Source organism: Mobula hypostoma, chromosome 23 (assembly GCF_963921235.1).
Source record: "Mobula hypostoma chromosome 23, sMobHyp1.1, whole genome shotgun sequence".
NCBI classification, from domain to species: domain Eukaryota; kingdom Metazoa; phylum Chordata; class Chondrichthyes; order Myliobatiformes; family Myliobatidae; genus Mobula; species Mobula hypostoma.
This window is the reverse complement of record NC_086119.1, coordinates 12,710,781-12,738,447: the sequence shown is the minus strand read 5'-3', so window position 1 is coordinate 12,738,447 and position 27,667 is coordinate 12,710,781. Positions and strand designations below refer to the sequence as shown.

Genomic DNA, 27,667 nt, shown 5'->3' with positions numbered 1-27,667 from the left:
GGACTCACTTTCAAGGATTCTTCATCTCATCCTCTCAATACTTATTACTTACTTATTTATTATTTCCTTTTTTTTTGTATTTGCACAGTTCGGTTTTTTTTTGCACATTAGTTGTTGTCTGCCCTGTCGGGTGTAGAGTTTGATTCCATCGTGTTTATTGTACTTTGTGATTTTGCACAAGAATAGGAATCTCAGGATAGTATATGTACTTCGATAATAAATTTGCTTTGAGCTCTTTGGAGAGTGTATTTACAGCCTCACATCAGTAGGAAAAGTAGCTATGTAGATAAATTGCGCATAGTTTTATTTTATTTTGAGATACAGCACAGTAGAGGTCCATACCAGCCCAATGAACCTGCACCACCCAGTTATATCTATGTGAGAAACTGTAAGGATAATCGGGTTGTATTAGTGGAAGACTTTAATTTCTCCAGAATTAACTGGATCATCCAGAGTGTTAAAGACCTGGACAAGGTGGAATTTGTGAAATGTATCTTGGAATATTTCATTCACTCCCAGATGAATTCAATGCCTTTTATGTTCACTTTGACCATCACAACACGGAGACACCTTGATGAACTCCCAAGCCCCTGAAGACACTGTGATTTCAGTTTCTGAGGCCGAAGTGAAAGCAGCTTTAAGGAGAGTGAACCCACTGAAAGCACCTGGCCCAGACAAGGTACCTGGCCAAGTACTAAAGACCTGTGCGTATCAACTGGTTGGAGTGTTCACTGAGATATTTAACCCTTCAGCAGTCTGAGGTACCCACCTGCTTGCCTAAGAAGTAAGTGGTAATCTGCCTGAATGACCATCATCAAGTAGTACTTACATATATGGGGTGTATGGGGTGTCAGGGAGGGGTAGCACCTCTGGTGGGGGAACATGTCACGTCCTTTTCAGGGCGGTTAGTCCACCTTTGGTCCCCACCCGGCACTTAGCTCTCACCTGTGGCTCCCCGTAGCTGTTTGCATGCGACAGCAGCCACACCCTGGGCAACGGCTTCAACAAGCCGGCTAAACCAGGTGAGGGTAGCCGATGGGTCTCAAACCCTCGGTGAGATAGGGAGTTGTCTATCCCAGCACGTGAAGACAGACTCCAGCGGATTGAGCGGACAAGACCAATGGAAGGTCCAACGGTCAAGAAGGCGGTCTCTGCAAGCGTCGTGGAACATGTAGAGCAGGACAAGACACAGAAGACATCCTGGTCATCCACTGCACCTAGTCCCATCTCCAGCCGTCTAGACTCTGTCTTGCCACTGGATCCAGATGGGAATTGGGAAGAGAGAGTGAGGGTGACGCTGCGCAACTCTCCCTCACTTAAATCCAAATCACACGCTAGTCTCGACACCATAATGGTGTCGAGGTCCTCATCAACGTCAATGATGGACGAACAGCAACAACATATATCCACTGTGATGAAGTGCTTTAAGAGATTCGTGATGAAACACAACAACTCCTGCCTGAGAGGTGACTTGGATCCACTCCAATTTGCTACCATCACAGCAAGTCAACAGCAGATGCTATTTCATTGGCTCTTCACTCAATCCTAGAACATCTGGACAGTAAAGATGCACAAAGCAGGGTGCTCTTCATTGACCACAGCTTAGCATTTAATACTACCATCCCCTCAAAACTAATCAATAAACTTCAAGACTTGGGCCTCAATACCTCCTTGTGCAACTGGAGCCTCCATTTATTCACTTACTTATTCACAACTGACCCCAGTCAGTTCAAATTGGCTACATCTCCTCCACAATCTCTTTCAGGATAAATGCACCACAAGGCTGTCTGCTTAGAACCCTGTTCTACTCACTTTATGACTGTGAGGCTATGCACAGCTCCAATGCCATATCTAAATCAGCTGATGACACCACAGTCATTGGCCAAATCAAAGGTGGTGATAAATCAGCATATAGAGGGGAAAAATCTGGCTGATTGGTATCATAACAACAAACTCTCTCTCAATCCCAAAGCAGCTAAAGCTTCTTGACGTATGCTGGAAGGTTTGGTATCTCTGATTCTCAGAGGGTTAGTGTGTTGGAACTACTATAGTGTATTGGACTATTGTACTTGTGTGCATTCATTACTGAAGAGTCAACAACTTGAATTGTCTGTGCAGTTCCAGAACAGCAATAACTCCAAGAATTTGGACCAATATTTTTCCAAAAGAATATATTTGCTTCCATTGGGGAAATAGACTTTAGATTATCTGAAGTACATTCACAATAACTTAAAGAAAAGATCAAGATTAGCTTTATTTGCCATATGTACATTGAAGTGTACAGGAAGTGTACAGAAAAGTGCATTATTTTGGGTCAAATCAAATCAGCCAGGCTTGAACTGGACAACCTGCAAGTGTCGCCACACTTCTGTTGCCAACATAGCATGCCCACAACTCACTGACCCTATCCATGTGTCTTTGGAATATGGGAAAAACTGAAGCACATGGAAGAAACTCACAGGATCACAGGGAGAATGTACAAATTCCTTACAGACAGCAGTGAGAATCAAATCCCAATCCTAACACCTGGTGCTGTAAAGCAATTGCACTAATTACTATGCTGACTTCGAAATACTTAGCCATGAGTTCATTGTTGCTGTGTCGAAACTACAAGGGACCTCCTATATAAGGATTGCAAGGGTTATAAGTGGGCAACTGGAGATGACCAATAAATGCCAGCCTTTCCAGCGATGCCCACATTCCATGAGTGAAGACCCAGAAGTACAATAACAATTTCAAGGGTTTCATTTCAAACCTACATTGGGTTTAAAATACAACCGCAAAACTATGAAATCCACTTTGATACCCAAGAACATTCACAGCACATTTAATTTCATTGTTAAAACAAAATGTAGAGCTAAAGCACTGCAATACTAAACTTCAAAATCAAAAAGACCTAGAGTCATCAATCACTGGTCTCATTTTTGATAATAGTTTTAAAATGAAACTGTTGTATTTAAATTATTTCTCTTAGCCTCTCAAGCTAAAGACAGGCTTCCTATGGATTATATCTAATACCGAAGTGCAAGGGTGTTGAGGGGTGTTTTCACCTGCGGCATTATACTCAACATGTCTTGCAGATATTGGCTCTATTTGTACACGGGAATAGATAAAACTCAGAAGGCTAAGATTCATGACAAGAGTCTTTGTTCTGAAATTATTCGATTATTTTTGTAGTATTTCATTAAATAAAGGGAATGGCAAAAATAAATCAAGATGGGTGCAAGTTTCAGTCTTTATTCTTTAAAAATGCATAAAAGTTGGAGGCAAAATTTAATACAAAAAAAACTATGAAAATTTCAGGTGTGTTATACAAGTATTACAGCTTAAAATCTTTATTTTAATCTGATAGCTATTAAACCTTGTCCCTTATTAAAAATCATTCATGACCTTCAACCAAAATTTGACCATGTGATTTGGCAGCTTTTTCCATCAATGGGAGAATATTGTGTTACTCTGTATTCTTCCTAACATGCATCTTGGCAACAAGATCCTATAACAGTGTTTGCGATCCCAGAGATGGACCAAACAGTCATTTTTTTGATTCACAGAGTAAAAACAGTTATTGTAGCTAGGCATCCAGGAAAAAAAGTAGTTTAAAGAAAAGTCAAATCACATCATCAATGAGAAAACTTTCAGAAACCATTGCCGTGGTCAAAAATCAACTTACTTGGAACAGTAACTTTTTTTTAAAATTCAAAGTGTCTAAAAAATCTGATTTAAGCTCTCTAATGAAGTGACAGGCTTATAATATTAATACAGCAGAGAATATACACAAGTTCTTTCCAAGTACAACAAAGCAGATACTGTGGAAGCTGAACGAAGTATAAATGAAAGGGAGCTAACTATTATAGAAACATAGAAACATAGAAAATAGGTGCAGGAGTAGGCCATTCGGCCCTTCGAGCCTGCACCGCCATTTATTATGATCATGGCTGATCATCCAACTCAGAACCCAGCCTTCCCTCCATACCCCGTGACCCCTGTAGCCACAAGGGCCATATCTAACTTCCTTTTAAACATAGCTAATGAACTGGCCTCAACAGTTTGCTGTGGCAGAGAATTCCACAGATTCACCACTCTCTGTGTGAAGAAGTTTTTCCTAACCTCGGTCCTAAAAGGCTTCCCCTCTATCCTCAAACTGTGACCCCTCGTTCTAGACCTCCCCAACATCGGGAACAATCTTCCCGCATCTAGCCTGTCCAATCCCTTTAGGATCTTATACGTTTCAATCAGATCCCCCCTCAATCTTCTAAATTCCAACGAGTACAAGCCCAGTTCATCCAGTCTTTCTTCATATGAAAGACCTGCCATCCCAGGAATCAATCTGGTGAACCTTCTTTGTACTCCCTCTATGGCAAGGATGTCTTTCCTCAGATTAGGGGACCAAAACTGCACACAATACTCCAGGTGTGGTCTCACCAAGGCCTTGTACAACTGCAGTAGTACCTCCCTGCTCCTGTACTCGAATCCTCTCGCTATAAATGCCAGCATACCGTTCGCCTTTTTCACCGCCTGCTGTACCTGCATGCCCACTTTCAATGACTGGTGTATAATGACACCCAGGTCTCGTTGCACCTCCCCTTTTCCTAATCGGCCACCATTCAGATAATAATCTGTTTTCCTATTTTTGCCACCAAAGTGGATAACTTCACATTTATCCACATTAAATTGCATCTGCCATGAGTTTGCCCACTCACCCAACCTATCCAAGTCACCCTGCATCCTCTTAGCATCCTCCTCACTGCTAACACTGCCACCCAGCTTCGTGTCATCCGCAAACTTGGAGATGCTGCATTTAATTCCCTCATCCAAGTCATTAATATATATTGTAAACAACTGGGGTCCCAGCACTGAGCCTTGCGGTACCCCACTAGTCACCGCCTGCCATTCTGAAAAGGTCCCGTTTATTCCCACTCTTTGCTTCCTGTCTGCTAACCAATTCTCCACCCACACCAATACCTTACCCCCAATACCGTGTGCTTTAAGTTTGCACACTAATCTCCTATGTGGGACCTTGTCAAAAGCCTTTTGAAAATCCAAATATACCACATCCACTGGTTCTCCCCTATCCACTCTACTAGTTACATCCTCAAAAAATTCTATGAGATTCGTCAGACATGATTTTCCTTTCACAAATCCATGCTGACTTTGTCCGATCATTTCACCGCTTTCCAAATGTGCTGTTATCACATCCTTGATAACTGACTCCAGCAGTTTCCCCACCACCGACGTTAGGCTAACCGGCCTATAATTCCCCGGTTTCTCTCTCCCTCCTTTTTTAAAAAGTGGGGTTACATTAGCCACCCTCCAATCCTCAGGAACTAGTCCAGAATCTAACGAGTTTTGAAAAATTATCACTAATGCATCCACTATTTCTTGGGCCACTTCCTTAAGCACTCTGGGATGCAGACCATCTGGCCCTGGGGATTTATCTGCCTTCAATCCCTTCAATTTACCTAACACCACTTCCCTACTAACATGTATTTCGCTCAGTTCCTCCATCTCACTGGACCCTCTGTCCCTTACTATTTCTGGAAGATTATTTATGTCCTCCTTAGTGAAGACAGAACCAAAGTAATTATTCAATTGGTCTGCCATGTCCTTGCTCCCCATAATCAATTCACCTGTTTCTGTTTGCAGGGGACCTACATTTGTCTTTATCAGTCTTTTCCTTTTTACATATCTATAAAAGCTTTTACAGTCCGTTTTTATGTTCTCTGCCAGTTTTCTCTCATAATCTTTTTTCCCCTTCCTAATTAAGCCCTTTGTCCTCCTCTGCTGAACTCTGAATTTCTCCCAGTCCTCAGGTGAGCCACTTTCTCTGGCTAATTTGTATGCTACTTCTTTGGAATTGATACTATCCCTAATTTCTCTTGTCAGCCACGGGTGCACTACCTTCCTTGATTTATTCTTTTGCCAAACTGGGATGAACAATTGTTGTAGTTCATCCATGCAACCTTTAAATGCCTGCCATTGCATATCCACCGTCAATCCTTGAAGTGTCATTTGCCAGTCTATCTTAGCTAATTCATGTCTCATACCTTCAAAGTTACCCCTCTTTAAGTTCAGAACCTTTGTTTCTGAATTAACTACGTCACTCTCCATGTTAATGAAGAATTCCACCATATTATGGTCACTCTTACCCAAGGGGCCTCTCACGACAAGATCGCTAATTAACCCTTCCTCATTGCTCAAAACCCAGTCCAGAATAGCCTGCTCTCTAGTCGGTTCCTCGACATGTTGGTTCAAAAAACCATCCCGCATACATTCCAAGAAATCCTCTTCCTCAGCACCTTTACCAATTTGGTTCACCCAGTCTACATGTAGATTGAAGTCACCCATTATAACTGCTGTTCCTTTATTGCACACATTTCTAATTTCTTGTTTAATACCATCTCCGACCTCACTACTACTGTTAGGTGGCCTGTACACAACTCCCAGCAGCGTCTTCTGCCCCTTAGTGTTACGCAGCTCTACCCATATCGATTCCACATCTTCCCGGCTTATGTCCTTCCTTTCTATTGCGTTAATCTCTTTTTTAACCAGCAACGCCACCCCACCTCCCCTTCCTTCGTGTCTATCCCTCCTGAATATTGAATATCCCTGAACGTTGAGCTCCCATCCCTGGTCACCCTGGAGCCATGTCTCTGTGATCCCAACTATATCATAATCATTAATAACAATCTGCACTTTCAATTCATCCACCTTATTACGAATGCTCCTTGCATTGACACATAAAGCCTTCAGGCGCTCTTTTACAACTCTCTTAGCCCTTTTTAATGCTTGCCCTGGATTTGTCGGCCTGCCACTTTTACTTTTCCCCTTTGTACTTTTTGCTTCTACGCTCACTTTACACTCCTCTGTCTCTCTGCACTGGTTCCCATCCCTCTGTTGTGAACTAACCTCCTCACACCTAGCCGCTTTAATTTGATTCCCACCCCCCAACCATTCTAGTTTAAAGTCACCTCAGTAGCCCCCGCTAATCTCCCTGCCAGGATATTGGTCCCCCTAGGATTTAAGTGTAACCCATCCTTTTTGTACAGGTCACACCTACGCCAAAAGAGGTCCCAATGATCCAAAAACTTGAATCCCTGCCCCCTGCTCCAATCCCTCAGCCACGCATTTATCCTCCACCTCATCGCATTATATTAGAAGAGTGGTGATAGAATATATTTTCTTAACTATAAAATATGTTGTGGAATCTCTTAAGGGCTCAATCGATATTTTACTTTTCTTGTTACAAATAAGTGACCTGATTTAAACTCGGGAGATACATTTTTTTTTAAGTTTTCATAATGATAGAATCTGACAATGTTATGAATTCCAAGCAGCAAAGTGACCCAGGCAAAAAATTTTATGTAATCATATAGCCTTGAAAATGCTATGGCCGAGGTTTAGCAAGGATTATGGGTTTTAATTGTGCACAAATGACCCATCCACCTACCCTGTCAATTACAATCTGCCTCACTGGCGGAAGACTGTGGCTCCCACATTGACCTCATTAGCCATGTCAGAATGCATAAAACCCTAAGTGGAAATGTCCTCCTCATTCTAAAAGGATTGGCTACGGAGAAGAAAAATAGAGATTTGAGAAATTGGTATTTTGGTGGGAAGCATACTTGCACGTTAAAACTTTGGAACATAGTACCTGAACGGATGGTGGCAGTCAATTCCATCAGAACTTTCAGAAGGCAGTTATATAGCTGAAAAAAGGCTTGTCTGCAAGGTTAAAGTACAAGATCAAATTGCAAAGCTCTTCTACAGATTCAGTACTACCACAACCCCTCAAAAGTATTCAGCATTAAATGCTTCAATGAAAAATTAAGTTTCATGGTCAGGTTTTGAGCAATTGAGGACATGAAAGTATAAAAGTGCAAAACTATCATCATTGTAATTTTTTACTCTCTGAAGTTTCAAGTTGAATCAGATAACCTGCAACTTAGTTATCTTATTTAGACCAAAATGGAGCTACTGACCCATATCTTCCACTTACATATCCAACTCAGTTATATCAATGAAGTTAAGACAAACAGTGAAGGTTTAAACTCCCCAAGGGCCTCAATTATTTTACAAAAACCAACACATCATTACTTCTCAAACAACAGGAATTCTGCAGATGCTGGAAATTCAAGCAACATACATCAAAGTTGCTGGTGAACGCAGCAGGCCAAGCAGCATCCACAGGAAGAGGCGCAGTCGACGCTTCAGGCCGAGACCCCTCGTCAGGACCTATCCTACCCTACATCAAGAATCAAATTTCACATCACATGCCAGTGATAATAAACCTGATTCTGATTCACTCATTACACCTCATCTTATTGATCTTCCATTCGCTCTGCCTGGGACTCTATTCTGGAATCCCTGCACTAAACCAATTCCATTCTAAACTTTCTGTTTTCTCCCCTCAGCGTATCGTTTAAATCAAGATTTTAGTCAGTCTTCCTAAACTTGTTTCATTTATTACCTATTTTTAGATTAGTACTTTCCTAAAGCTAAGACAGATATATCAAAACAAGCAATCGTTGCTCAAAGGGGCCTCCTTGCCTCTAGGCCAAGGCATTATGACATACTATGATTGCCCTCCCTTATCTTACACCTTAACAGTGTGGATATACAAATGCAGACTCACTGTTCAAGAATCGATTCCATTACTTTGCTCCACACAATAACAGAATCTCATTTCGCTTTGACACCGAGAAAGTTTGCTGTGTCTTATTTTTAACATGGTTTATTTTTAGCTTCTCCTATTTACATTTAGAGCATTAATGGATTACTGTATCCATCAAATTTTTAAACTGTTAGTCTTATATCCACAAAACACAGGACAGTACACAAGCTACTTCCAACAGGATAATTTCAGCTAAATGAAAACCAATATCTGTTTATCCAATCACAAGGCACCATTTTACTCACTGGCTTGTTCAAAAAACAAATGAATGCCATAAGCCAAATAACCCATAGCAGGAGAACCTAATTACAGCCATAAAAATTAACTCATCTACAAACATTAAATAAAGTTTATGTAATCAGTTTCAGCAAAAAAAGATTTAAAAACCAAACTGAAAATCTGTTAGTTTTCAGACAATGGCCATAAGCATCCATGTACCAATATGGTACATCTTAAAACAATTTTTAAAATGTTTTTAAGTCTGAAAGCTGCATGCAAAGTTTTGGTATAGCTGTTCTGAAGGGGCATTCCACCCTCCCCCCCACCGCTCCTTCTTGATATTTCTAAACTTTTCTCCAAACTAAACAGTTGAGAGTTTCTGCACTTCTCCAATTCTAGCCTCTTCGTCTTTCACAAATTTTATCTATCATTGGTAACTTTGCCATCAGCAGTCAAGGCCCAATAACGTGCAATTCCTTTGTCAAACCTCCCTGCTTCTTTCCTCCTCGAAGACACTCCTTAAAACCGGCCTCTTGCAATGTTTCTGGCTGTATGCCCTTACATGACTTGAAGTCAATTTTACGTTTGGGAATGCTCCTGTGAATGCGATGTCAAAGAACCTATAAAGATGGAAGTTATTGTGTAATAAAAATAAATAGCATTACACAAGATTTTCAATGCCTAGAAATATGCTGCTCACCATCAAAATCATACTCGAATACAACTACAATGGGAAACAGATGGCATTTTTGGATTTGTGAGGTCATTTACTGCAATTTGAGTCAGTACAGTACTGGTTAAACCAGAAAGGATGTGAAATGGCATCACCTCACTTCTAAATCAGCTGAGATCAGTCCTTCAACAAGGTTAAGAAATACAATTATATGTGTAAATGTTTCCAAAAAGATAATTTCACAAAATCTGCATCTGCACAGATCTCTTCAAGATCCATAATTATCATCTAAACTTTTCTACATAATCGCCCACAAAGGTTTCAATTCATAATTACAACCTTAGCTACTTGCAAATGGTTGGGGGAAGAAGAAACACATGTACTGCTTCAGCCGCCCAGATCATTTTGAATCTACCTTATGGCATTTTCTCATTATCTTTGGGAACTTTGTTTCTACGCTTTTGCATCACCCTATCAAAGAAGCAGAGGTACAAACTTGCTGCACAACATGTTGGGAGACCAAGTTTACAATTGACTCTCTAAGCTTTCAGAGGTAACCAGGGAGTTAAAATAGTCCAAAGTATACCTGCTGCCACAAAAGACAGTGGTGTGTGTTTGTTCTTGCAGAAACGTGGCTCCAGGACAACATCCTATGCACCAATCTTCAGGCCATGCCAATCTGCCAATTGTGCTAATATTATTTGGTGACTAAGTGCTATCATAACCATATGTGCTGTGTGCTTTGTGTGACTGCATGAACTGTGTTTTGCACCTTAGACTGGAGGAACAATGCTTCATTTAACTGCATACATACGTATGGTTGAATGACAATTGAACTACAGTCGGCCCTCCGTATCCGCAGGGGTTTGGTTCCAGGACCTCCCCACGGATACCAGATTCCGCGGATGCTCAAGTCCCATATATAAAATGGCGTAGTATTTGCATATAACCTACACACATCCTCCCGTATACTTTAAATCATCTCTACATTACTTATAATACCTAATACAATGTAAATGCTATGTAAATAGTTGTTATACTGAATTGTTTAGGGAATAATGACAAGAACAAGAAGTCTGTACATGTTCAGTACAGACGCAACCATCGTAGCTCTTCCGTGAACCCCAAGCAGCGAGAGTGGCAAAAAGCGAAAATAGCATTCAGCGTTTGTTTTGCTCTCAGTGCTGCAATGATTACAGAAAAGTATGACTTTAATTTTGAAAGGGCACGTTTGCAGTATGTTTTGAGTGCTTACAAAGAACTGTATGATAGAAAAATGCGTGAACCTTCCAGTGTGCTGGCTGTCTTCCTGATTCTGGTAAGTGAAACTACACTGTACATACATTATTTCTACTTTATATAGGCTGTGTATTTATCATATCATTCCTGCTTTTACTATATGTTAGTGTTATTTTAGGTTTTATTTGTTATTTGGTATGATTTGGTAGGTTATTTTTTGGGTCTGGAAATGCTCAAAAATTTTTCCCATATAAATTAATGGTAATTACTTCTTCGCTTTATTTTCGGATAGCAGGGGAAACCTGTACAATGGAAATGCTATGTAAATAGTTGTTACACTGTATTGTTTAGGGAATAAGAAGAGAGAGAGAACTTCCAGGTTTTTTTTCGATCCCGATCAGCAGTTGGTTGAATCCGCGGATGCCGCAGATACTGAGGGCCAACTGTAATGCCATTGAGGGTAAATGAAACAGAATATCCAGTTGAGCATTCAACAAAGAGGTGCATTTTGTCTGTTTCCAAGTTGAATTGCATTTAGTTCATAATTCTGAAATTACATGAAGCTACTCCTTTGCAATGAAATAATGGGTAGCCTGGGTCAGCTGAGGAGAATTTCATTCAACCACTGTGAATGTGCAGTCTGCCCACACTGAAGTTGCTAATTTCTAATTCTAATTCACTAACAGGGTAGTGTGAGTGTGGAACGAGCTGCCGGCAGGTGTGGTGGATGCAAGTGTGATTGCAAATTTGGATAGGTACATGGATGGTAGGTGTATGGAGAACTACGGTCTAGGTGTGGGTCAATGGAATAAGCTTAGCATGGACCAGATGGACAAAGGGCCTATTTCTGTGGTGATGCACTCTATGATTAATTTTTTAGTTGTCCTGCAGCTTCCCTGCATCTACTAATATTTTACTACCTCTTAATTTGGGGCAAAGTTTGCTACATATTTGTATTTTGATGTTTAAAATCCTGCCACTGCCTGAAAGGAGCTTGTACCTTCTCCCCATTACCACATGAGTTTCCTCCAGGTGCTCCAGTTTCCTCCCACAGTCCAAAGATGTACCAGTTAGTAGGTCAATTGGTCATCGTAAACTGTCCTATGATTAGGCTAGGAATAAAATTGGAGGATTGCAGGGCCTATTCTGTGCAGTATTTCAGTAATTAATAAATAAATAACCAGCCACCAAAACCATCTATTTTCAGGCAGTTTATTAGCATTGAACCTGAAAAACAGCTCACATCCAAAATCTGATTTTACAGCATCCCTGGTTACATTCGAATTATGTAAAGTCTATTTTCATTAGATCCTAAAGTCCATATGTATTAAAATTTTGCTCTTCAACTTATCCATATCTCTATAAATATACCCTTTAATTTATAGAACCAAACACTGAAACAAGCCCTTTGGCTCGCTGAGTCTGTGCCAACTATCAAGCATGTACTAAGCTCATATTGCAACATTTACAGAGAAATATGGATCTACAAAAGTTGTCTGTAAAATTTCATGTATTAGCATCTGAGCTTCTGCTCTAGGTGGAGAAAAAAAAACACCTGCAAGAATTAGACATTTGAGTTGGTAACACCAATTTGAGATGGTAACACCATCCCTACTGTAAAGTATGGTGGAGGGAGCATCATGCTATGGGGTGATTTTTCAGCAGCAGAGACGGGAAATCTGGTCAGTTTTGATAGGAAGATGAATTCTGTTAAATATAGAGGGACCCTGAATAAAAACCTGCTAGCTTCTGCCAGAAAGTTTAAACTGGAAGCGAAAGTTCATCTTTCAGCAGGACAACAAACCAAAGCACACCGCTAGAACAACCATGGAGTTGGCTTCGAATGAAGAAAACTGATGTCCTTGAGTGGCCCAGAGTCCTGACCTTAACCTGATCAAACATCTCCGGCAAGACCTCAAGATTGCTGTCCACAGTTGCTCCCCATCTAACCTAGCACAGCTTGTGCAATTATGCAAGGAGGAATGGGCAAATCTTGCTCCATCACATTGTGCAAAGCTAACAGGGACTTATCCAAAGAGACTACTGGCTGTAATAGCAATGAAAGGTGGTTCAACTAAGCTTTTGAATTTTTAGTTTTTCATGCTTTACAATTTTCCGTTTTTTGAGCTCTAACTGTGGGGAAAAATAAACATGTGATCCCACAAATAAAAATGCTCAGTTAAATTGATCAAGATTCCTGCTTGTAATACTCATTTACGTGAATAAAGAGTTGAGGATTGAATATTTTTTTCAAGGCACTGTAAATCAAAAGTTCACTGTTATTACAAATTTCAAAATGATGGAAAATTGAACCTTCCCCGACAATATCAAGTCATGAAGTATATGAACAAAGGAGAAACGCATATCCATCAGGAAATAAAAACAAAACAGCTGGACCTCCTCCAATTACAGACATAGAAGATAGCCATGAAGGTTACTGGACTTATGAACCTCTTAAGGGTGCTTGGGTTGGAAGATAACAATAGGAGAACAGGGACCAAGCCCTGCCTGACACAGATAAAACAGCATGAAAGATTCTGCCAATTCTCTGCCAACATGATCATGCACAAACACAATGCTGTTTATCGTTACAGTGAACAAAAACATGCTGTTCTTTGTGAGCTGGCTGGGGGGTGAGATCAACTGCTCAACCGGGCTCATCAAATTCAACAAACTTCTATTGTATTCCAGTTCACTCACCCAGTACTCCTGTTCAAGGACAGCTAACAATCATTTATTTTAACACCTTGAGAAAAAGAGTACTCGAATACCAGTCTCAAGTGCATAGTCACTTAATAACAATCTCAAGAAGTGAAGTATTTCAAACTGTGCTCTCTCTCAAAGATCCCGGGTGAAAATGAATCAAAAGGATAAGTTAATGCTTTGACAGGTTACATAAGCAACAGCCTTCCACCTCCAAAAAAATGTATTCAAACTCAGCTGGAGCTGCAAAATTAATGTCATGACATGTAACGGTGAAGATCCCATGCAAAATATGAGTGAGTTATATAATTAACATAAGAAAAACAGAAAATGATGGTAACACCCAGCAGATTAAACAGCATCTATATAAAGTGAAGCAGAGTTAATGTTTCTGATCCAAGCTCCTTTTGTCAGTATTGGAGAAAAGAAAACAAGTTAGTTTTAATAGGCAAAGAGGATGGGTTGGAATAGATAGACAAAGGGAATCTCTCTGATGAAGTGAAGCCAAGGATGCCACAAGGATGAGTTGTAGAAATCATCTGGTTGATAGACTAAAGAGGGAAATTTGAATCACAGAATACAGTAATACAGCATAAAAACAGGCCCTTTGTCCCAACTGATCCATGCTGACTACAGCATCCTCCTTGCTAGTTCCAGTAGCTAGCGTTTGGCCCATAGCCCTCCAAGACCTTCCCTTTCATGTACCTATCCAAATACCTCTTAAATGCTGCAACTGTACTCACCTCAACCACTTCCTCAGGCAGCGCATCCCAGGTAATCACTACTCTGTGTGCTGAGTGAAAATACAAATGTAAACGTTGTAAATAAAGCTTGTGGGGCAGGCTCAGCTGTTCAGATTTTGCTGATGGAAGAAAAACTGAGCCGATATCACTAACGATTGACCTACCGCAGAAATGGCCTGTTGTGATAAAAACAGAAAGCAGGTTATCTGAAGTCACAGAAGTCCATACTGAGTATAAAATGCTGCACCATGTCCTCATGGACTGCAATATTTGATCCCCTCAGCCAAATTGCTAATACAGATCATGAATAGCTAAATATCAAAGTACCAGTCACTGTGTTACCCATCTACTCAGGGAGAGAAAACTTCATTTATTCCAACTCTTTGCTGTTTCTGTGTTAGCCAATCCTCAAATAATTCCTGTAAATTACACCCAGATTCATGTCCACCAACCTCCTGTATGGAATCTTATTGAAAATCTAATTACACCAAATCCTGCTCCTTCTTAGCTATTCTATTATTCCTATCTTCAAAGAAATCCAGTGGATTAATTAAGCATGATTTCCCTTCCAGAAGTCCATGGCAACTCTGCTTGAACTCATTCTTTTGCTAAGGGTTCTGTTATTATATCATAGATTCAGCAAGTTCTCTGCCAATGATGTTTGGCTAACAAGTCAGCAATTTCTCTCTCACTCTCTTTTCAAAGAGTAGAGTCACATTTGCTACCCTCAAATCTGCAGGAACCATCTCAGAATCTACAAAATGCAGTTAGGTAACAGCCAATGCATCCACCATTTCTACACAAATCTGGAATGTAGGCCACTGACTGTGGGACTTCTTGGCTTTCAATCTCACCAACTTAACTACTACCATTTTTGTTTAAGTTTCTACCATTTCTTTATTCCCTATTATAAATTTACTTGTTTCTGTTTACAAGTGATCTATATTTGTCCTCGCTATTCTCTTCCTTGTTATATTTCTATAGAAACACCTACCATCTAATCTTAAATTCCATAAGAGTTAATTCTCATACGAGAGGGCATACAGGAGCGAGATCTGCCAACTAGTGGAGTGGAGTCGCAGCAACAACATGACACTCAATGTCAGTAAGCCGAAAGGGCTGATTGTGGACTTCCGGAAGGGTAAGATGAAGGAACACATACCAATCTTCATAGATGGATCAGAAGTGGAGACAGTGAGCAGTTTCATGTTCCTGGGTGTCTATATCTCCGAGGATCTAACCTGGTCCCAACATATCCATGTAGTTATAAGGAAGGCAAGACAATGGCTATACTTCATTAGGAGTCTGAAGAGATTTGGTATATCAGCAAATACACTCAAACTTCTATAGATCTACCGTGGACAGCATCCTGACAGGCTGCATCACTGTCTGGTATGGGGTGGCTACTGCACAGGACTGAAAGAAGCTGCAGAGGATTGTAAATTTAGTTGGCTCCATTTTGGGTACTAGCCTACAAAGTACCCAGGACATCCTCAAGGAGTGGTGTCTCGGAAAGGCAGCGTCCATTATTAAGGACCTCCAGCACTCAGGACATCCATGCCCTTTTCTCACTAGTACCATCAGATAGGAAGTACAGAAGCCTGAAGACACACACTCAGCAACTCAGGAACAGCTCCTTCTCCTCGGCCATCCGATTCCTAAATGGACATTGACATTGGACATTGAGCCCTTGGACAGTACCTCACTTTTTTTTAATATATATTATTTCTGGATTTTGCACAATTTTTAACCTATTCAACATACATATACTGTAATTTATTTATTATTGTTATTGTTTTATTTTTTTTCTTATATATTACGTATTGCATTGAACTGCTGCTGCTCAGTTAACAAATTTCACGACACATGCCGGTGATAATAAACCTGATTCTGATTTTCTACCTTCCCTCTTTCAAATGTTTGGTTTTCTTTGCCTAGTTTATAAATGCTCTCAACCCTCAGGCCAATTGTTACTTTGTTGAAGAAAGTTACTTTAGTCTTATTGCAGGTTGCATACTATAGAATTGCCTCAAAGCCCTTCATCTGCACTGAATTATTAAGAAAGCAGTGACTGGTTATGCAATAAATACACATTATATTCTCAATACATGGTGTGCTAAAAGACCATATATTAAATAGAACAAAATAAATCTTGCATCCTAAAGATTTAGGGCTAGAAATTGTGAAAAGGACCTCTTTTTATCATATTATGCATCTCATGTTGTAAAACATCTGTCACTTCACTGAACATATTAAACCACAAGAATTCCAAATAACAGAGCCCATGGAAGTAAAAATATGGCCAGAGATTGGGGATATTGCACATGTACATAAACCTCAAAGTATTAAAGGGATGGAGGTTACAAAGAAATGGAATAGCAGGATCATGGAAATATTTGAAGCAAATACAGAACTGTGTTTTTAAAAGACCAAAATATTGTCAGGGTAAATAGGTCAACAGATACAGGAGTGATAGACAAAAGGGACATGGTGGCAGTTAGTTCAAGTAGTTCAAAATTGTTTAATACCATTTCCAGTACATGTGTAAAGGAGAACAAAATAATTGTTAATCCAGATCCAGTGCAGCATAAAACATAGTAAAATAAAAAAACACAGAAATAGAAATATACAAGATAGCTTATATACAGAGATTGAAAATAGGAACAATCTTTGGATGACTATGAACAGAGATCACGAAGGTGCAGATTAGGGTTCCTGAAGTACTGAGTGGAGGGCAGCATTGAACAAGGATGCCAAGCTGTGATGAGAATGCATAATCTAGAGATCATAGGGTCAAACATGGTATCCAACACAATATAAATTTAATTCAGTTTCTAAAGGCACATAGGTAAAATAAATTGAACATTGTGAACATGTGGAAGTTCTTTACAGATTACATTGTTCCGAAGAGCAAAAAACTGATGATAAGCACTGTTTCTCTATATTTCCAGAAATACCATTGTAATTTCAACTTTTTTTAAAAACTGAGTGAACAACATGACTCTGGGCTATTTAACAAGTTTACATTACCATGGGTGACAAATGAGGTGGAAAATCTAGTCAGGTGGAAGAAGGCAGCATACATGAGGCTTAGGAAGCAAGGATCAGATGGGTCTATTGAGGAATATAGGGAAGCAAGAAAGGAGCTTAAGAAGGGGCTGAGAAGAGCAAGAAGGGGGCATGAGAAGGCCTTGGCGAGTAGGGTAAAGGAAAACTCCAAGGCATTCTCCAATTATGTGAAGAAAAAAAGGGATGACAGGCGTGAAGGTAGGACCGATTAGAGATAAAGGTGGGAAGATGTGCCTGGAGGCTGTGGAAGTGAGCGAGATCCTCAATGAATACTTCTTTTCGGTATTCACCAATGAGAGGGAACTTGATGATGGTGAGGACAATATGAGAGAGGTTGATGTTCTGGAGCATGTTGATATTAAGGGAGAGGAGGTGTTGGAGTTGTTAAAATACATTAGGACGGATAAGTCCCGGGGCCTGATGGAATATTCCCCAGGCTGCTCCACGAGGCGAGGGAAGAGATTGCTGAGCCTCTGGCTAGGATCTTTATGTCCTTGTTATCCACAGGAATGGTACCGGAGGATTGGAGGGAGGCGAATGTTGTCCCCTTGTTCAAAAAAGGTAGTAGGGATAGTCCGGGTAATTATAGACCAGTGAGCCTTACGTCTGTGGTGGGAAAGCTGTTGGAAAAGATTCTTAGAGATAGAATCTCTGGGCACTTAGGGAATCATGGTCTGATCAGAGACAGCATGGCTTTGTGAAGGGCAGATCGTGTCTAACAAGCCTGATAGAGTTCTTTGAGGAGGTGACCAGCATATAGATGAGGGTAGTGCAGTGGATGTGATCTATATGGATTTTGGTAAGGCATTTGACAAGGCTCCACACCGTAGGCTTATTCAGAAAGTCAGAAGGCATGGGATCCGGGGAAGTTTGGCCAAGTGGATTCAGAATTGGCTTCCCTGCAGAAGGCAGAGGGTGGTGGTGGAGGGAGTACATTCAGGTTGGAGAATTGTGACTAGTGGTGTCCCACAAGGATCTGTTCTGGGACCTCTACTTTTCGTGATTTTTATTAACCACCTGGATGTGGGGGTAGAAGGGTGGGTTGGCAAGTTTGCAGACAACACAAAAGTTGGTGGTGTTGTAGATAGTGTAGAGGATTGTCAAAGATTGCAGAGAGACATTGATAGGATGCAGAAGTGGGCTGAGGAGTGGCAGGTGGAGTTCAACCCGGAGAAGTGTGAGGTGGTACACTTTGGAAGGACAAACTCCACGGCAGAGTACAAAGTAAATGGCAGGATACTTGGTAGTGTGGAGGAGCAGAAGGATCTGGGGGTACATGTCCACAGATCCCTGAAAGTTGCCTCACAGGTGGATAGGGTAGTTAAGAAAGCTTATGGGGTGTTAGCTTTCATAAGTCGAGGGATAGAGTTTAACAGTCACGAGGTAATGATGCAGCTCTATAAAACTCTGGTTAGGTCACACTTGGAGTACTGTGTTCATTTCTGGTCACCTCACTATCGGAAGGATGTGGAAGCATTGGAAAGGGTACAGAGGAGATTTACCAGGATGCTGCCTGGTTTAGAGAGTATGCATTATGATCAGGGATTAAGGGAGCCAGGGCTTTACTCTTTGGAGAGGAGGAGGATGACAGGAGATATGATAGAGGTGTACAAGATAATAAGAGGGATAGATAAGAGTGGATAGCCAGCGCCTCTTCCCCAGGGCACCACTGCTCAATACAAGAGGACATGGCTTTAAGGTAAGGGGTGGGAAGTTCAAGGGGGATATTAGAGGAAGGTTCTTTACTCAGAGAGTGGTTGGTGCATGGAACGCACTGCCTGAGGCAGTGAAGGCAGATACACTAGTGAAGTTTAAGAGACTAGTAGACAGGTATATGGAGGAATTTAAGGTGGGGGTTTATATGGGAGGCAGGGTTTGAGTGTCAGCACAACATTGTGGGCCGAAGGGCCTGTACTGTGCTGTACTATTCTATGTTCTATGTTCTATTAAATGCGGATTATTAAATCTGGGCTTATTAAAAGTTGTCTAGACTGTTTAAACTGTCTAAAATACTTTGACAATCACTTATTTTACAGTTGCAAAACACAAACACGACAAGAGTCAGCTTTAGATCATTACAAACTGATAAGGTAGGAGAGGATGGGAAAGAAACCATAAAAGTTTTAACTCTAGATCTCAAGACGTGAATGACAGGTTCATCAAAAATATTTCACATAGTCTCATGGTCAGAATCAAATGCACCAATGATAAGATACTGAAGAACCATGAGACTTTCATTCAATAAAAATATCAAAGCTGATATGCTGACTCAAAATTTTTATACAAAGATTATATCCAACATATTTTCATTCCATTGTTCTCAAAGTGAATCACATCCTGTTCTCAAGTCAATGACCATGTTAAAATTTTAAATCTCTACACACGTCATGAACTGTACAGTTTGTGTACAAATCACTTCATTAAATTTAAGGCTCAAAACACATGCAAAATCGGATAACCTTTATAGGAAGCGCAGATGCAGAAAAATTTCTTCAACATTTGTTCAGCACATTCTAAACTAATGAGGCACATGGAGGAAAGAGAAACTCTTTCCAATTCTTAGAGGAATTTAGAAAAGAGAAACTGACAGCATACAAAAGATCTGCTTGCTTTGGTATTGAATACATAATCTGTCTGCTATGAGAAATGCATATCAGAAAATGATTACTGATATATTGTTGATATATTACTGATAAGACTGCTTTCCAGGCAATTCTACTTTTGCATTCTCTTGGCAAGTCAGGGCTCAAGATGATCTGGCTGTTTTTACCCAATTTAGGTTATTTTTTCTGGAAAGTTTGCTCTGTGTGAAAATAATCCTCACAAACCAGAAAACACTGTAAATTAATCAAAATATAAAAATAGTGTTTGCCTCCAGTTTTATACTTTGGCATTACATTACCCCACAACCAGAACTGCAATCCAAATGGTGACTTTTTTTTAAAGACTAAATAAACAGATGGCTGATATTTATGTCTTCATAGAAGTACCATAGTTAACATTTCAAATTTAACCCAAATAAATGCAAGAACTAAAAAGTAGGATATAAACTAAGTCAACATAGGTTGAGTGAACTTGGCCTTTTCTCCTTGAAGCGACGGAGGATGAGAGGTGACCTGATAGAGGTGTATAAGATGATGAGAGGCATTGATCGTGTGGATAGTCAGAGGCTTTTTTCCAGGGCTGAAATGGCTAACACGAGGGGATATAGTTTTAAAGTGCTTGAAAATGGGTACCGAGGGGATGTCGGGGGTAATTTTTTCACACAGAGTGTTGGGTGTGTGGAATGCACTACCAGCGGCGGTGCTGGATCTAAGACAATAGGGTCTTTTAAGAGCCTCTTAAATGGGTACATGAGGCTATTAAATTAGAGGGCTATGCGCTAGGGAAATTCTAGGCAGTCTTTAGAGTAGGTTACATGATCGGCCCAACATTTTGGGCCAAAGAGCCTGTAATGTGCTGTAAATTTCTATGTTCTATGACGTGAAAGATAAGGAGCAATGAAATGTTCAGTAACACAAACAGCTAAAAACAATTATGTTGACCATATAACTAATATAATATATTTCATTTTTATTTATTTAGATACAGCACGGTAATAGCCCATTCCGACCCAACAAGCTCACCCACCCAACTACACCCATAACCAACTGACCTACTAAACCATACTGCTTTGAAATGTGGGAAGAAACTGGAGCACCCAGAGGGAACTCACACCGTCACAGAGAGAATGTATAAATTCCTCACAGACAGTGGCAGGAATCGAACCTGGGCTGCTGGCTCTGTAATAGCATTACTCTAACCACTACTCAACTGTGCCACCCCAAGTATTCAGGAAATAATGGGCACCTTTGACACCACTACAGGGTCACATAATGCCACCTGCAAATTATAACCATTATCCATTATTGACTGAAGTGCATAAAACAATTCAATTAAAACATGGAGCTTTCAGATTATCTTTCAGAAGAAAATTTATTCTGCATAAATCAAAATGTGGACAATTCAAAGTTCAAAGTAAATTATTACTCCTTCAACCTCCTTAAGTGTTATTCGTTGAGCACTGAACAACTAAAAAGAAGAAATGCCAAATCTAGCAAGAAAGAAATGCAAATACAACAATTTGTCATCCAGATATGTCACAATTGCACTATACTAGTGCAATGGGACACATGCCATAGGGAGATAACCAGAGGTCAAGGAAAAGCAACATAGCACTGTATTTACATCACATCTTTTCTTTACAGTAAACAGATCTCCCAGCAACAGTCATCCTAATTTATTTGGTATTAGAATACATCTACACAGAATACAAGTCAACATTTTGGTTGGTGCAGCTGTAACGAAACCAAATTTCCCTCGGGGTTAATAAAGTATATCTATCTATCTATCTAGCAATTTTATTTACTCTGACGGGAACAGTATTTAATCAAATGTCTAGCTAATCAGTCCTATTGAATGTAGTCATTGATTCCACCTCACTCCAACACAAGTATCAACTTCCCCTAAAAAAACTTACCTAACTGATTCAAACAAAGTTAAAAAATACTAGAAGAAACAGATTAGAAAATACATCGGCTTTATTTTACTCAATAATCACTATCATTAAATAAATATTTACATAGTACTTAAGGATGTTGAAGTAAAATTCATTTTCAGCAGCCATACAAACAATGCAGGCTATACTTCAGCTCTGATGAAAGAGCATAGACTTGAAGTGTTAACTGTTGCTCGCCGAAAATACTTCCTGAATCTTAACCTTGTATTTCAAATCTTCAGCATTGATCAGACTTTGGTTTAACGTTTTGTGCTCAACTTAAATGGTCATGGTAGACGCAGAAGAATATCAAGAAAATAAACACAGCACAGGGTGGAGTTTCGTAAATTTGGGTAACCCTGGGTCTTTGAGACCCATGTCCCAGGTTCCATTTCAAAAGAACACTTAACCTGGACACCTACAGGTCAATTATAATAACATGGAATGAATGAGTTCAGAAGGGATAATCATGCTGTTGAAGTCCTGTTTCTGTGCAGTACATGTTCATAAAAGATACACACACATACAATGCCATAGACAAGGCATGACAAGGTACAATTTTGAAATTACCAAGGAGTATAAAAGTAGTATGGTATTAAGTAAGGTGAAGGGGTGGGGCGGATCCGAGTCAGCCAGAAATAATTAAAAATTAGTTCGGAGATATATAACAAGCAGCATTTAGAAATGGACCCAAGCTTTCATTAACTGCTGAAATAAGTGACAGCATACTATTGAAGAGGCAGCACAGGTTATTTAGAAAAATAATGGACTAGATGTTCAAGTAATTCAAAGCTCAGGCATTAAAAAAAGAAAATGAGTGAAGTGTACTTCAGAATGAGTGGTTAAGAATGCAGAACTAAACAGGGGCAAAGCAAGAAACTGTCCATACATGAATAAGTTGGTGATTTCTCCACCTTGTGTGCAATGGTGTTGCCTGAAATTGTGTAACAGGTGAAACAGATGGTTGCCTCCAAAAAGTTCAATCAAAAGAACAAATTTCTTATCCTAAAGCAATACTGAAATACTAAAAATTCTGGAAAATATTTAACAAATTAGGTCATCTGTGCAGAGTTAACTTTCATCTTGACACATCCTGTCACATGATACCAAAATTCCAGACCATCCACTTCCAAGGGACTAAGTTTTATTTTAAGGATTCTACAAGTGGACAAATTTAACAATATTGTTTCAAAATTTGTCCATGAATCACATCAAGTTTCCGACAGCCTCTCTTTAACACTTGAAGATATTTGTCCACCTCAGATTTTGGCCTCTAGAGCATCTCTAGCTATAACCACATCACCACCAAAAAATAACATTGTTTAGAGGTTCAGAGGAGACCACTCAGCCCCTTGTGCCTGCTTTACTATTCAATAAGATCGTATACTTGGACAATTACCTGACTCAAATACACAGGAACACTCCCAACCCGGAGTTCAACAAGTTTACCTCTGGGAATCAATGTGTGCTAACACTGGAATCTTTCCCTGCCCATTCATTTTAATATATTTTAAGTCATCTGTATTGTACAATTTCTACCCACTTTCATTAAGACAAGAAAACATAGATTGTTCTACCTTGGGAGCCACATCTTAACAAATATAGATATCAATAATGAAATTTATTGAGGCCTTAGCACACCAGGAAAACAGTATTTGAAGACCAAGACCTCAAACCAGGCCTCTCTCCCCTCCTGTATGCTTATGAAATATAAACTACCTCCAAGCACTGCTTAAAGACCACATTAGTGATATATGAAGTAAGGTAATGTAGCCAAATTTGCAAATGAAGCAAACATAAAGAATGAGCAGTTTGTGGAGAGAGTGGCCAAAAAAGTAGAAAATTAAGGTATAATACTGGAAAATGAACAAACAGATTACTTAAATAAGGACTGCAGAAAGCTGCAGCACAAAGGAAAATAAGAGCTCCTTTTCATGAAACACAAATACAGGTGCAATGAGCAATCAAGAAACACTCTCAAAGGGTTACAAGCCCAAACAACTGTTTGCTCCAGAAGTTGCTGATGCTAAATCCTTGAAGCTGTTCAAAATTGAAAAGGCCAGACTTTCAATCTGTGAGGCAGTTACGGGTGATGGTGATAGAGTGGGGTCATGAACTTGAGAAAAGTTATATCAATTATAATCTTACTTAATGGTGAAGCAGGTTCAGGGGACAAAATAGCCAACATCCTGCAGTAGTGGCATGTAGTTACATTTCTATTTCTTATGGTCTGAAGACTACCACCACCATTGCTGCAGAACCCTCAAATCTCTAGATGAAATAAGCAATCTAAATGTCAGTATCCACCTCCAGGCCAATATTCCCAGCACTAGGACCTTAATTGTATGAAATCAGCTCTAATGCTCAGGCCACATCATTCTCATGCCCAAAACCAAACTCCCAGAAGAAACTCTATTCCCAGTTCCATCTATTAGCAGCTGGACAAAGGAAACAATCCAATCACCTTCTCAACTCCCCGAGAAAAGGGATTCATGGAATCTCAGTTCCAGACAACTCAAAATGGAGGAACAGCATTCAGATCCTGCAGTCCATTTGTCAGAAACATAAAAGATTCGAAGTACCAGCCAGAGGAAGCATATCACCTCCCAAACTGTTACTGATAGGCTCTATCAAGTGACCTCTGTCCCATCAATTACACCAACTGTGGGGTCCCACACTGGGTTCTGATGTGGCTGAAGAAGTCAAAGAACTGGGGTAGAAGGAAGTCATCCTCAATCCCAAGAGTACGGAAGAGGAAATGATCAAAAATAAGTTCTGATGGGTAATTAGTATGAACGTTTACTGTAAATGAGGCGGCTCAAAGCTGGTCTTCTCACCCTCTACTCCAGAATTTACTTCACTAACATGAATACAATCGGGGCTAAATCTACACTAAGAAGTTTAGTACTTTGAGCGAGAAATATCCTCCACAACACGTGATACAAGTTAAAAGATACAGGAATTCCCACCCAGCACATGCAGTCACTCTTCAATCACCAACCTGTTTTATCAACAAACCCAGGGTTACTTTGAGAAAATAGATCAGAATGCTTATTCACGTCAACTCCCTGTTTTTCAGCCATATTATGAAGTGCCACACGCTTTGCTAGTATGGAATCAGCCTTCTACCTTTGTGCGGCGGTGTATTTATGTTCACTAAACGAGGAGGAGTTGCGATCTATTTTTGGGAACAGCCGCAGCACTACACGCAACGCACCACAACTGAGACCAATATTACTTCATGGCTCAATAATCCAGAAAGGACTTTCGTTCTGCTACCACCCAACATCCACAAAGCAGATCGCGACTCAAAGAAAACTTCCATTACTTAATGACGTTAATCTTGATTGTCGTTTACAGGTTTACATTTTTAAAAAGTCACACAAATCGACACATTAAAATTAGTTATCCTGCTAAGGCCACTGACCGTGGCTCTTAAAAGATAAAAATGTTTCATTTCAAGTGAATTGCTTACAAAGGGCAATCGAGTCCTCCTGCTATGTTGCGCCGCCTCATTTTCTGTTGAAGTGGGTTATGCTGATCTCATCCGTGAGGACGCGTTTGTCTGTACAACACAGGCCCGTCGCTTACACAGTGACCGGAGAAGAAGGGGAAACAGCCTTCAAATTGCACTTACACGGAAAAAAAATAATCAACAGTGATCCTAACGCGCCGGGACACACTGCGATTCCTACCCCTTTTCAAAAACTGACGACATGACTAATGCCTGTCTGAACATGCTTAAACATTTCCAAGCGAGTTGTGACAGCGGCTTACCAAGATCAAACAAAAATGCTGACACCCGTAATAGAACAGCGCACACACCCCAGAAAAAAAATTAAGCCATCTCGGTAGAAGTTCTGCGAATCCCTACGGTTAGATACAAAGCAGCAAGCCTCTTTGGCCGCAATGCAGCCTAAAAAAAAGTGTATCTGCTTACCAACATGTGTTGCTTTGCGATTAAGGGTTAACGCCAGCTGTTGTTCCTAGTTAAACCCACAGCCAAAACAAGAAATAATAATTTAATGCCTCACCGTGTGTAAACTTTAAATTATGTCACACGTAATATTTGAAGATTAGAAACACCCTTCACTATATAGTTTTATTGCGTACCCAATACAGCTGGGCTGACACAGAAATAATGCTTCGATTTTGGTAGGCACAAGACGAAATAAAAAGTGCGTACATTTCAACCTTGTAATAATTTACAGCCTTGTTGCAATTTATATGCATATTAGCTGTGAGCAAAAGCAATTGGTTGAGGTCAGACAAGAGACAGCTATATGTTGTGGGCTCAAAAAAACGCAGACAGCAGTTTGCTTGAGAAACTGCAATGGCAAGAGCAGGTGCAAAATTTATGGATTATCACTTGAATCGGAAAATCATTTATAAATACCCAAGTTCGTTAGGAAAAAAAAGACCCAGCTAGCTGGCACATATTTCCGTGTTTGGTATCTATGTTTCGTAAATTTTAAAGGAGGTGGGCTAGTCAGGTGAGACTCTTCCCCACAACCCCCTTCCCACCACCCCAAAAGCACATTAGGAAAGCAGACAGGGCTGTTTCACATCTAGAAGCTGATCCTGATCTATTCCTTTTAGTGTCCTTGATTTAAAACAGCAGGAGGGCTGTGGGGGCTCTGCAGAGTGAGGGCATTGCCCCCTTTTCATTTGATCCCTAAATGCACTGGCTGGATTTGGAAGTAACCCTGCGGTGGAAATTGCAGATGGGTGACCAAGACCACCCAACATCTCCCAATGCACTTTGACCGACCCACCCACCCACATTTAGGATCGGGACTGACAACTGGTCAGCACAGCCGAGTCCGGCTACCAAAGCAAAAGAGGCACCATGTTACCTCCAGCATGCGAATCTCCTGTTGCGTCAGATCGTTGGACGCAGCACATTTGGTCCTGAGCCCCTCCAGACTGGAGATGCTGATGTCGATCATGTTCTGGTTGAGCTCGCACTGCTGCATGGCTTTGCCTAAACTCAGCTCCCCTTCCTCTTCTTCCTCCTCCTCCTCCTCCTCCTCCTCCTCCTCCTCTTCTTCTTCTTCTTCCCCTTCCTCTTCAGCAACTGAAGCCTTCTTTATTTTACCACTGGGCTTGGGTTGTTGACCCTTGTTGTTCTCTTCAGCCATTCCTAAACATTCGGCCTGCTTTTACAATGCAATTCAACCTCCCTCTTAAACAAAACTGCAAAATAAGTTTTCTTCACGCGGGAAAATTAATATAGTTTTCTTTTTCTAAAATGCAAATACAAAAATAGGGCAGCGCAGGTGCGTTAATTTGCAAATCTCTCCTTCAGGAGCACATCCGAAGCTCGACAGAGGACCGGCTCCTTTTTCCTTCTGCTTCTTCTTCTTTTCCCTTCAGTGGATGGGGGAGGGGAGAAGAGGCCCAGCGGTTGCTAGGGTCACGCGCAGCGCTTTCTGGGACTTGTAGTCGCGTCGCTCTTCGGGCAGGGAGGCGGGAAACAAACTACAACTCCCGCAAAGCGTCGCTCGCCCTCCTGCCTCCCGGGCCCGCAACCTGGCCCAATTAGGCACTTTGGTCTCTGCCTTCGCAGATTCGTTTCATGTTACTGGGGCTTCCCTGGAAACTCTCCTGCTTTTATTCTTTTGTATAATGTACTTCAAAAAAAACAAAAAAAAAATTACTGCCTTCACTGAATAAAACTACAAAACAAATGCAATGACAACAATAGCTAGCAGGTTATCTGATGATGCTATTTTACTGGTTTTAGGACATTGCTGTGCACAAATTGGTTGCCATCTGTTTGACTGCAGCTTAAATAACCATATAACAATTAA

The 27,667-nt window shown here is 40.4% G+C and overlaps 1 protein-coding gene across 11 annotated transcripts in view; it reads right to left on the bottom strand.

The window, feature by feature from the left end:
- The window catches only part of LOC134336845 (kinase suppressor of Ras 1-like), a 199,543-nt gene extending 172,335 nt beyond the window's left edge, over positions 1-27,208 (bottom strand). For 7 of the 11 annotated variants that reach the window (XM_063031414.1, XM_063031415.1, XM_063031416.1 and 4 more), the window contains exon 1: positions 26,711-27,208. In XM_063031414.1, the coding sequence (XP_062887484.1) occupies positions 26,711-26,995 (285 nt within the window). In that variant the 5' untranslated portion in view covers positions 26,996-27,208. The other 4 variants (XM_063031420.1, XM_063031424.1, XM_063031422.1 and 1 more) reach the window with 4 other exon arrangements.
- Positions 27,209-27,667: the final 459 nt, after the last annotated feature.